This window comes from Dendronephthya gigantea, unplaced genomic scaffold (assembly GCF_004324835.1).
Source record: "Dendronephthya gigantea isolate DGI-Jeju-01 unplaced genomic scaffold, DenGig_1.0 000223F, whole genome shotgun sequence".
NCBI lineage: Eukaryota > Metazoa > Cnidaria > Anthozoa > Malacalcyonacea > Nephtheidae > Dendronephthya > Dendronephthya gigantea.
In genome coordinates, this window is record NW_021163233.1 from 1 (window position 1) to 13329 (window position 13329).

At 37.4% G+C, this 13329-nt stretch overlaps 1 protein-coding gene and 1 pseudogene across 1 annotated transcript; both read left to right on the plus strand.

The window, feature by feature from the left end:
• The first annotated feature begins 5947 nt into the window (after positions 1-5947).
• On the plus strand, positions 5948-9041 carry LOC114540171 (annotated as a pseudogene).
• Positions 9042-11359: 2318 nt separating this feature from the next.
• Positions 11360-12415, plus strand: LOC114540185 (ribonuclease inhibitor-like). Its single transcript, XM_028560459.1, has 2 exons — positions 11360-11834; positions 11922-12415. Exons 1-2 carry the CDS (start codon positions 11360-11362, stop codon positions 12413-12415), a joined length of 969 nt encoding a protein of 322 aa, XP_028416260.1.
• The last annotated feature ends 914 nt before the right edge of the window (positions 12416-13329 follow it).

Genomic DNA, 13329 nt, shown 5'->3' on the forward strand with positions numbered 1-13329 from the left:
AACAGCTTAAAATCGAGTGTTGTACTATGACGAACATTGCTATCCGTGAACTGGCTGAGTTTTGAAGAAAGATAACCATGGCCTGGCGAGGGGCAACAGCGAACTTACTGAACTAAGTGTAAGTTACAATGATGGTTTAACAGCTGAAGCTGCTGAATTTTTAAGCGATGCTCTGAAAAGTGACAACTGTAAACTTACTGAACTGGATGTAAGCGACAATGATTTATCGGCTGACAGTGCTAAATATTTAAGTGAAGCTTTGAAGACTGACAGTTGTAAACTTACCAAATTAAATGTATCTTGCAATGCTTTAACACCTGATGGTGCTAAATATTTAAGTGATGCTCTGAAGAGTGACAACTGTAAACTTACTAAACTAGATGTAAGTAGCAATGATTTAGCGGCTGACAGTGCTAAATATTTAAGTGATGCTCTGAAAAGTGATAACTGTAAACTGACTAAACTAAATGTAAGTGACAATGTTTTTACAGCTGAAGGTGCTAAGTATTTAAGTGATGCTCTGAAAAGTGACAGCAGTAAACTGACTAAACTAGATGTAAGTCGTAATTATTTAACAGCTGAAGGTGCTGAATATTTAAGTGATGCTATGAAAAGTGACAACTGTAAACTTACTAAACTAGATGTACATGATAATGTGTTTACAGATAAAGGTGCTGAATATTTAAGTGTTGCTCTGAAGAGTGACAACTGTAAACTTACTAAGCTAGATGTCCATGATAATGTTTTCACAGATAAAGGTGCTAAATATTTAAGTGATGCTCTTGAGAATGACAAATGTAAACTTACTAAGCTAAATGTAAGTCACAATGGTTTAACAGCTAAAGGTGCTAAATATTTAAGTGATGCTCTGAACAGTGTCAACTGTAAACTTACTAAACTGAATGTAGGGAGCAATGGTTTTACAGCTGAAGGTGCTAAATATTTAAGTGATGCTCTGAAGAGTGACAACTGTAAACTTACTGAACTGAATGTAAGGAGCAATGGTTTAACAGCCGAAGGTGCTAAATATTTAAGAGATGCAGCTCTGGAGAGTGATGGCTGTAAACTGCTTTGCTAAATGGCCGTGTGTTTTATGCTGCAAAAACATTGTTGCAGAAATTAGCCTAACACTCTCACTGAAATGATACTGTATAGTAAAAGTGTAGTAGAAATTGCATGCATAGGGATAGTATCATATAGCATAGGAAACTGAGATAAATTTTGAGGTATAACGTAGCAGCTACCGTAGAAACAGCGGCCCACATAATAGGGACATTAAGACACCAAATCTGCGACGCAGATGCGTGACATGCTAGGAGCCCAGTTTAAATACAGCTCTCGTTCATTGCCACAAAAACACGCGCCGGGGATGAGTTGGCTTTGCATGTCATTGTTTACCACATGGAGCCCAAAATTTTTATGAAATAAAGGCAGTTTTACTTCACGTCCGCGTTGTAGATTTGGCGTATCTTAAGGTCCGTAATAACGTAATCGGTTTGTAGCGGAGCGTACAACTACAGAAAAACATCTTATATAGTCCTGTAGAGGCCCATTAACACTACGCGATTTGTTGTATACGATTCGTACCCTGGCGTATGTGAACGTATGTTCACACGTACAAACGTGAAATTCCGGCATAGGCCCTCTTTTACATCCGTCAGAGTGATAATTTCATACAACTTATCGTGTAGTCTAAATTGCATGATTGAATAGTAAAGCATCCTGTTTTGTTATTATAAATTTAGGTTAAAATCATTGTTGTAGTGTTGTGTATTAGAGCGTGAATTATAGTATCGTGGTTAGACAGTACCATACAGTTTGTTGTAAAGTGTTGAATTCTGAATAAATCATTGTAAAATGATAGGTATAGAGTCCCAGAGTGTGAGATTGTGGAATTGTTTGGAGATTTTCAACAGGCATTGAATATGCTCTTGTTACTTGTTAGGCTGTACAGGGTGTATAAAAAAACGCAAACACTTAATATTCATGAATATCCTCTTTGTTCTACAACACAAAAGACGTTTGGCCCCTGGAATGCGAGAAAGCTTGCAATCATATTCTAGCGGCACAATCGTCGGTAAACAAAGTCGGGTGCGTAAACCAAGGAGCTGAATTGAAAGTATTTAACGAGTAAAATTTTATTTACAATTTATTTTACAAGGTCGACGTTAGCATTCAAGTTATCATGCACGACAATGAAAACTCGTTGTTCGGTTGTTAGCTGGCTGCACCATTTTTAGTTTAGCTGATTTGACTATTAGCAGTTGAACTGTACGATTAGAAGCCATTTTAAAATCCCAGGGGCATAAAATCTCTTTAGATTATGAACAATATGAATCTTAGAATATTAAGTGGTTGCGTTTTTTTTGAGACACCCTGTATATTAGAAGGAAAATTAGCAAATTATTGAGACAATCAATGTGCCAAATACATTACTGGGACAAAAGATGAGATGCCATTTTTTTAGTCAAATTGGAATTTGTATCTCTTACCAATGGATTTAATAAATCAGTTTGGATTGATTTAAAAGGACAGTCACTGTTTGTAGTTCTGACTAATATGTAGCCCATATGTTGCTGAGATGATTTATAAAGTGATGATAGAACCAACCATTTGTTATTGCAGCAATCTGTTTCTTAGTATATCTAACACCGCAAATTCCCGGATTCAACAAATTCAAGATCGTGCTTTTAAAATCGTTCACAGGAAAAATGAAACCGTAAACCGCTGGTGCTCTATAAGAAATGTGATGAAACAACATTGTGTACAAGAAGTCTTTAAAAGTTTAAATGGTCTCGCACCTGAGGTCTTTAACGGCACCTTTGAAAAAATTTCCCATCAAAAGGAAACAAGAGGGAACAATTCAAAATTGCGATTACCAAAAGTAAAAACTGAATCTGGACGAAAAATGTTTTCATTTCAAGGTGCTCTAGTTTTTAATGACTTACCGGAAGAACTAAGGAATGAGATATCTATTTTAAATTTTAGGCAGAAATGTAAATCGTTTTTTATGGATTCGTAGGATATTAAACAACCACGTCTATAATTGATAAGGACTTTTCTAACATCTACTTTATAAACTCTATTTAGACAATATATTAATATTTTATAATTTTATTATAGTTTTTTAATACTTAGTTTAACAGGTCCTTGAATGATAGCAGCTATACTCTGGTTAGCTGATCAAGTAAACCTGTATAAATATTGTATATTATTATTATTATTAAGCTCTTATTCATTTTTATAAATGTGTATTCTTAGCTAGTAAAACATCTCAACTGTCTCTTTTAGTGCATGAGAAAGAGCAAACCCATACAGGGTGGTACGCTTTAGATACGCTTTTTTCCTTTATTTGTTCGCGTTACAGCTAGGCCCTGGGGACGAGGATGACCTATACTCTTCCACAGTCCCTCACCTGTGTGCACGCTATTGGCACCTTCCTTCCCATAATTCTTGCGCGGCCACAGCTTCTCACAGACAATGATCTTTCCATCTCATCAAGCTCTAAATAACCGCTGGAAATCTTTTTCCCAGTTTCATTGAATAAATCAGCCAAAATATTGGTCGGCGCTTTGGTTGGTGGAACAGTAGCCTTTCCATAAGACAGGATTTCAGGATTCAAATCTTTCATTGCCTTCTGCTATTTGCGTTCTGCAACATCTTCCCAAGAGGTACGGGCTTGATTTTGAAGCTGTTTGCGATAGTCAGAATCAGAGATAAACGACCGTCTCTTATCTCTCTTGTCTTCTTCATTCACCTCCTTATAACGGCCGTGTAATAGTTTGGATGGATGAAGAACAAATATTTAGTCGGCGTAGATGAAGCCGTGTCGCCATTGTCGGTTGCCTTGTAATGCCAACACTTAGCGCCAGTACTGAGGACAAGGGATATCAACACTGAACGCATTACATGCAGCCATTAGTGCAAAATGATAAAATTCTTTTGGGGTCTTCTTTTCTGATCGTATCGTATTGCTATAGCATTAAACAGACAATCATTCGACACATTACCTTCCAAAATTTTCAGTTTCAATATTGATGCTTTGTCGTATTGTCTTAACGATCCACCTCGTCGACACTCCTAAATAAACACGAGATTAATTTCGCTCAGGAAAGAAAGCTAGCTCGGTACCAGGTCTGGATCACCTCCTAATAAAACAACCCCTGAACGAGGACATTGCCGTTGTTGTAACAATTTTTACATCCATTTTTAAAGCTGACCAACAATAGCCGGGCGGCCAGTATAAAAGTCGCTTTTCTCAATATGCTGAGCGCATTAAGATCAATAGATAATAAAACATCTCAGCATCTGTTGTACACAGTGTTGCCAAGTCAGTTTCCCCAAAAATCCTAACATAGCTCCCAAAAAATCCCAAGATTCCCTATTTTCCCCCAAAATAATCCCAAGATCTGTTTCATTAGTTTTCAGGTCCCCTGATCGGGCGAAGTGTTCAGCCATTCGCTAACCGAAGCCCGGTACAGTTAACTGTGGTTAAAATAAATCAATGCAATGTCGCAATAGGTAGATTTTAGATCAATTGACTCTAAATCAACCTACTTGTTAAGAGGGGCTTAAGTCGAAAATCGAGAAGAATATTTATCTTGTATATTTAATGATACGATGGGATCCCGTTGATCTTGCTGTTGACCAATCTAATAAGTATTTTGAAATATATTATCTTCTCTGCATTCTAAAATATCCCAAGAAAAATCCTAAGGTCTAATTCAAAAAATAAAAATCCCAAGAAAATCCCAACAGCCTCAAAAAATCCCAAGATCGTGGGATAAAACCACGGTTCAGGTAACACTGGTGGTACAAAGGAAGCACTTTTACCCCCCCCCTTCTTTTGAAAAAAAATTCCAAGTACCCCCGCGCGCTCGCCTTTTTTCAGGTGACATCTATATTATAACTGAATGCAACGTTATACAGGGTGTCCCAAAAAAGTCCCCTTTATTGAAATCAAGCCTTTGTTAAATAATATTACCTTATTGCCATAATCACCTTACCTTACCCTATTGCCTTAATATTATGATAAACCCAATTGAAAGCAAGTCGCTTTATTTGAATGCCTCAACCCATATCTCAACCTAATATCTATTGTAGTTAATTGTCCAACACAAACATTTGCATTTGCAGTTTTAGTGATGGAAACCAATCTGGTGTGGTGCCATTATTTTTCCCGGTGATAGGAAATCAGCATAAATTCCATAAGGCACCAAGCTACCATCTTCGTGGTGAACCATTCAGTTTAGTCATAGACTCATAGCGGCATAACCTGTGTATAGGTGACGGAATTAAACAAGCCAGATGTTTGCTACTTGCCCAGAATACGCACATGACAGTTTGGAGACAAAAGTCTATGCGACAAAGACAGTCTTGAAACTTGGCTGCAGTTTGCCATTAAAGGCTGTTTTCCACAAGGCGGAAACTAATTGCGCGCGGGGAGAAATTCTCTTTTTCTTATATAAGCACATGAACCATTGACACGAACCTGACAGAAAAATTCTGTCTAGTGGAAAACCACCTTATTAAATAACATGTATATAACGGGTGTTCTGATTGGTCGAAGGCTCGAAGCCCGTGTTTCGATGATTGGATCAGGCCATCCAAACACGGAAATCTACAGACCACAATCGAATCTGGAAGACAACGTTGTGTTGTTGTTATTTTATAAAACAATTAGTTAATGGTTGCTCGTGTTTGGATGGCCTGATCCAAACACTTGGAAATGTTGCTTGAGTTAGAAAAACTCTCAAAATCACTCGCCTTCATAAGAGATATCTATTGAGATATATCTATGAATGAGATGCAGACCTTTGTCCAGTTTTTATCTCGAGATCACAAATACATAAATTTCGTGGGTGGTCATTTCTTTATTAACCAATCATATGAGTCCTGGAGGGTGTTGGTGCAAAATGGTGCAAATAACAGCAGGGTGGTGGTCAGGTGATTAAATCAGTCACATCTTCTGACAAGGAATCAAATACCCTTTACAGACATGGATAGCTGTTTAAAATTGGTTCCAAGTAAATGTTATAACACGTATAGTTCGGTCGTTCTTGCTTTGTTTGTAGCAATTGGCGTTGTTCTGGTTGGAATCGCGAGTGATTACGAGTCGAGATCAAGTCTAGAATGTGATCCAAACAAGTCTTTTACAAGCACTCTATCGAAGCGGAAGTACGTTGAAACACAATGTCTTCTTAAATATGGACAAGAATTTCTACCCTCATTACCTCTCAATATCCTGATTGTGATAAGTTTTGGACTTGTGGTTATACTCTCTGTGGTCTACGGTTACCTGGTGAAACGTAGAGTCGACATTTTCTCAAATAACCCAAACGCAATGACGAGCGTGGGCGGCGTAGAAGAAAGTCATCCACTGTCTGATCACTCTGATGTATCGCCAGACGAACCAGTGGCCTATCCAGGTAGTAGTCGTTATTTTGTATTTATGGCTTACATAATCCATTTAATCGTATGTCGTATAATACCACTGACCATATTCTCAGCATTTCTCTTAACCTCGTCGAATTTTCCGACCCATTTTAAATGTCCTTTGCCAAATGTGAAAGCAACAACTAGTACCTTCCATGAGAACGTTACAATATCAACTACGAATTCTTCATTTGTGGACTGTACTTATTCAATTGGTGGGGGGAAGCAACAAGTTGTTGTCGGCTTCATCACGATAAATTTTCTCGTCGATGCAGTGACACTCGTTGAGATTGTTTATCTGTTGTGGTCTGCATGGAAGACACCCACTTTCCGTACTGATAAGGAGTTCATTACCGTGTACCTTTTAAGAAAACGTACTAATCCAGACGAACAGGATATAAACTGTATGATTCGAGAAAATATATTCCAAGGTGTATATACTATGAATGACGGGTTAGGAGGGAACGAACGAAAACTGGATGAAATGTTTATCAATGTTATAATTCAAGATGGAAGGGAGCGTGTCAAATATTCTGAAAGAGAATTAATGAAAGGTAGACATGAGATTTACGATATTCAATTGGAAAAGCCCCCTAATTCCAAACCCCTCAACAGTACAACAGAATTATTTCAAGCAGCAGAAGCTGGTGAAGACCATCCTAGAACGGTTCTTGTGGTTGGCAGACCTGGTATTGGGAAAACCATACTGACTAAGAAAATATCTCAGGAGTGGCAACAAGGTCTACAACAACGCGAAATACCGGAATTCTGGCAGGAAAAGGTTGTACTATTGATTGAATTTCGTAATTTTAACAAGGGAGAAACAAGTCTTCAAGAAATGTTAGATCAGGCTCATGGTCTCAATAAGGCAGTAGATTTGCCCAAGGCCAGGAGACCATATAAATATATTCGCAAGAAACCAAGTAATACCATCCTTGTTTTTGATGGCTTGGATGAACTTCAAGTAGATGATGAGCATTTAACTAGTGGAAAAACTGTAAACAGCCTAAATGAACCTGCTCATATATATCTGATTTTCAAACAGCTGGTGAAGAATAATCAACTATTGCCTGGAGTTACTGTGTTAACCACATCTCGACCCACAGCAGAAGTGCCTACCAAGATCTTAATTTTGATAGACAAGTGGAGATATTGGGTTTTAGTGAGATACAAATAGAAGAGTTTGTTAGAAAATTCTGTTGTGATGACACACAGAAAAGTTCAGAAATGTGGAACATAATCAAGGATTCCCCTGAACTTATAAGCTTCTGTTACATACCTGTTAATTGCCAAATTATGTGCTTGACATTAAATGAAAGCATTGATTTTGGTGAACATGAGGGGAATGATTCCAGAGAATTCCCAAAACAATGACTGAACTGTACAAGAGAGCTGTAAGGATTTTGCTGTTAAAACACAATTCAAAAAACAAGAATAAGCCAATAGACAAAAATTATTTGACTGCCGAACTTCCAAAGCAGCTTCAAGAGGACTTGAGCAAATTGAAGGGAATTGCAATGAATGGAATGGAAAATGATCAGTTAATTTTTGATAGATCCAGTGATAAATCCATGGCTGGATTATCAGATTCTGGTGTTTTCAATAAGTTGGAGAACAGTACTGGTCGTCAGGATATTTTTTCTTTCCTTCATCTTACAATTCAAGAGTTTCTGGCTGCACTACATGTGGTTGATGATCTTGAAAATGTTAAAGGATTTCTAGAAGAGCACATTGATAAACCCAGGTGGCATTTGGTGATCCAATTTGTAGCTGGGTTACTTGGAGATAGGATGAGAGAGTTAAGGTATGCCTTATTTTCCTCAAATTAAATGCACAAAATACTTTAGTAGCCATATAAGTTCTATTATATTATGCCTTATTTTGATATCTATATGTATGCAAGCTGTGCTAATTGGTGACAAACATATTTTTTTAAAACCTTTTTGTTTTTGGAAACACCAAGGGAATTTAGTTTTGGAGAGCATTCAGTCCATAAGCCCAGACCATCATCAATGCTAATCAGACTGTAATTGCAAACACACAAATCTGTTATATACCAGTGCTAATTCAGCTTTCTTCAAGATTATCTGTGCATATACTCAAAACAATATTTGTTAAGGATGGACAGTCCTTTAGGAACAACCATGTAGTTATAAACAAACTATTAATTTAAGGTAGAACTTATAACATGAAACCTGTAAGTAATAAGCTATGAAACTTTCATATCATCCATATCATAAAACTCAAGAGTGTTAAAGTGAAACCTGTGACAAAAATAATTTTGCTGTGCTGGAGCAAGACTCTCTGCACCATTAAACTCAGTGCACTGATTTTTAACAATGGACAAGAAAGCTATTGTAATTCATAGTACAAAGGTAGCTAACTAGTATGAACATGAAAATTCAGATTGTGCTAATGTTTCAAAATTTTTTGGTAATTCTTATTTATATGATTCTGCGTAGAATAATCATTTTTCTTTTTTCATATCTGTAATGAATGACTGTTTTTATATCATCAGTTCAACAGAAAATGAATACAGTGAAGAAATTAATAATCCCAAGTGGTATCATCGGCCGATTTACTGGTTACTTAGAGGATCAAGGTAATAATTTTGCATTTTAGTTTCAAGTGCAATAACTAGTTGTAGCCAGTTCATAAATAATATCATATAACTTAACCTAACCTTAACCTAGCAATATTTGGGACATACCTTTTCCTAGTGACTAAGATAGAAACTTTTACTTTCTCTTTTGAATTTTTTCTTGAATTTTCAAAGGAATGACTTTAAAAGGATACAGGGTTCGACATTTTTTAAAGCTCGCAGCAAGTTTTTAATTTTTTAATTTTATGCAATTTCTTCTTATTGATGTATGCATCGCATGTGTATAGTCCAATTTATCCAAGCAATTTCATTGGTCCAGGGCCATGATCATCTTTAATAAGAGGTCACCAGAAATATGATGTGACATAGCCAGACCCTAAAGAGGGATGGGGGGGGGGTAGGGGAGCTGTAAGGCTAGAGTTTCAGCTTGCTTGACAACAACACTGAGTTTCAGGTTAAACAAGCATACTTGAAAGACTGAGTGGATTTACTTAATTCCTCTTATTAAATTAATTCATTTCAAAGTAAGTATATATTACCAATAAATTTTTCAAAGGGTGGAAGCCACAACTCCCATGAATGTCTCCCTGGAAAGACAGTTAGTAATAATTAACTAATTTAACAGGCACCCAGGCCAAAGCAACTGCGTTGTACTAACTTATTTACGAAATTATTCTATTATAATTTTACTTCAGTTGTATCAAATCAGTTATCAGATTTAATTCCTTATCAGGTCAACAAGACTTACAGACAGTGAAATAATAGAATGTATATGCAAAAGGTAAAACTAATATTCTGCCTTTCACTAATATTCAGCCATTTCTGCACTGTTTTACTACAGTTGTGTCATTTTGATAGTATGATTAATTTTCTATTAAAAATTTATTTTTTGAGTGTGGATGTTCAGAGGGTTTAACCAACGCGTCCCCACGTTTCAGCGCATGATGGGAAATGTTTTGAAGGGGAAGGAAGGGGTGCCTCGTCTTCATTGATGACATAATATTTTTTTCCGAGACGTGGGAAGAGCACCGCTAATTTTGAATGACGTATTTAATCGTATTCGCGCGGCAGGGTTGAAAGTCAAACGGGAGAGTGCCAGTTCGCTCAAGAATCAATTGAATTCCTTGGTGACATCGTATCAGCACGAGAGACCGAGCCTGACCCATCGAAGGTTGAAGCGGTGCGAGACTTTGCAACCCCGTCTTCCTTTACCGAAGTTCGTGCATTAATGGGCTGATCGGCATGGCGTCCTACTATCGAAGGTTTATAAAGAATTTCGCGGATATCGCTACTCTGCACATGACTAAGCACCAAGCAGAGTTTAACTGAACGCCATCAGCCGACAGGTCGTTCAATGAGCTTAAGGACCGTCTGTGTACCACGCCATGCAATACCACCTATGCAATATAGTCGCTGCCGGACTTCTCTGCTCCCTTCGTTGTATATAAGGACGCAAGCGATTGCGGACTTGGTGCTGCTTTGTCGCAACGGCAAGGTTAAAGGCCGACACAGACCGCACGCGATGCGGCAACGCGACGCGAATTTTGAGTTTTCAGAAGCATATAAACTAAATTCTGGAAGCAAAATTTGGAAACTATGGACGCTAGAGCAGTTAAAATGTTTTATTGTTATGCAATATACAAGAATATTATGATCGTTTAAAATTTTTTTGATTTTGAAAAATTAAAAACGTTGAAAATTCGCGCCGCGTTGCCAATTCGCGTCCGGTCTGTGTCGGCCTTAACATGAATATGTGATCGCGTACGCTAGTCGGACACTAAAAGCGAAAAGAAATTCCACTTCATAAGAAATCCCAGTCCGAGTGTAAAAATCGCCGCTTTTAAAAGGGTCAAATGAGTCAAATCCCATCCCCCCAGGAACTAAATCCCATTTCTAGGACCCGTCTCTGTCGTTTTCAGAGCACCGATTACGAAGTTTCCTTGATTTTATAGTCCTAAACTTGTGAAATTTCTCTCAAAATAATGATCTTTATCTAGATTTCAAGACTGGATGCCAAAGGAGCGATACATTGACGACAGCAATAACAAAAGTTTACTCGTCATAAAATGTGTTTGGGAAATGCAAGAAGATCGCGTCATGGAAATGATTTCGTCGTTTTCGTCAGAAGATGATGATGATGATGATGATGATGATGATGATGATGATGATGATGATGATGATGATGATGATGATGAGGATGTTGATGATGATGAAACATTCGCTTTGAGAGGATTAAATATTGCACCGGCAGAAACTACGGCTTCGTTCAAATTTTTAAGCCACATCAAGAACTTGAAAAAGCTTGAAATCGAGCGTTGTACTATGACGAACATTGCTATCCGTGAACTGGCTGAGTTTTTGAAGAAAGATAACCATGGCCTGGCGAGGGGCAACAGTGAACTTATTGAACTAAATGTAAGTTACAATGATGGTTTATTAACAGCTGAAGCTGCTGAATATTTAAGCGATGCTCTGAAAAGTGACAACTGTAAACTTACTAAACTAGATGTAAGTAGCAATGATTTAACAGCTGACAGTGTTAAATATTTAAGTGAAGCTTTGAAGACTGACAGCTGTAAACTTACCAAATTAGTTATAAGTGGCAGTGCTTTAACACTTGAAGGTGCTAAATATTTGAGTGAGGCTCTGAAGAGTGACAACTGTAAACTTACTGAACTAGATGTAAGTAGCAATGATTTAGCGGCTGACAGTGCTAAATGTTTAAGTGATGCCCTGGAGAGTCGCAACTGTAAACTTACTAAACTAGATGTAAGTGACAATGTTTTTACAGCTGAAGGTGCTAAATATTTAAGCGATGCTCTGAAAAGTGATAGCAGTAAACTGACTAAACTAGATGTAAGTGGTAATTATTTTACAGCTGAAGGTGCTAAATATTTAAGCGATGCTCTGAAGAGTCGCAACTGTGAACTTACTGAACTAGATGTACATGACAATATGTTTACAGATAAAGGTGCTGAGTATTTAGGTAATGCTCTGAAGAGTCATAACTGTAAACTTACTAAGCTAGATGTCCATGATAATGTTTTCACATATAAAGGTGCTAAATATTTAAGTGAGGCTCTTGAGGATGACAACTGTAAACTTACTGAGCTAGATGTAAGTAGCAATGGTTTAACAGCTGAAGGTGCTAAATATTTAAGCGATGCTCTGAAAAGTGACAACTGTAAACTTACTGAGCTATATGTAAGTAGCAATGGTTTAACAGCTGAAGGTGCTAAATATTTAAGTGATGCTCTGAAAAGTGACAACTGTAAACTTACTGAGCTATATGTAAGTGACAATGGTTTAACAGCTGAAGGTGCTAAATGTTTAAGAGATGCAGCTCTGGAGAGTGATGGCTGTAAACTGTTTTGCTAAATGGTATGTTCCTGTGGCTGCAAAAGACATTGTTGCAGAAATTAGGCTCTCACTTAAATGATACTGTATAGTAAAAGTGTAGTAGAAATTGCATGCATAGGGATAGTATCATATAGCATAGGAAACTGATATAAATTTTGAGGTATATAACGTAGTAGCAACCGCAGAAACAGCGGCCCACATAATAGGGACCTTAAGGAACACCAAATCTGCGACGGCAGATGCGTGACATGTTAAGAACCCAGTTTACATACAGCTCTCGTTATTGCCACAAAAACACACGCCGGGAATGAGTTGGCTCTGCATGTCGTTGTTTACCACATAGAGCCCAAAATTTTTATCAAATGAAGGCAGTTTTACTTCACGTCCGCGTTGTAGATTTGGCGTATCTTAAGGTCCGTAATAACGTAATCGGTTTGTAGCGGAGCTAAAACTACAGAAAAACATCTTATATAGTCTTGTAAAGGCGCATTAACGCTACGCGATTTGTCGTATACGATTCGTACCCTGGCGTATGTGAACGTGTGAACACACGTACAAACGTGACACCCTGAACAATATGAATGACGATTGTTGCATAGGCCCTCTTTTACATCCGTCAGAGTAATAATTGCATACAACTTATGGTGTAGTCTAAATTGCATGATTGAATAGTAAAGCATCCTGTTTTGTTATTATAAATTTAGGTTAAAATCATTGTTGTAGTGTTGTGTATTAGATCGCGAATTATAGTATCGTGGTTAGACAGTACCATAGAGCTTGTTGTAAAGTGTTGAATTCTGAATAAATCATTGTAGAATGATAGGTATAGAGTCCCAGAGTGTGAGATTGTGGAATTGTTTGGAGATTTTCAACAGGCATTAAATATGCTCTTGTTATATTTGTTAGGCTGTATATTAAAAGCAAAATTAGCA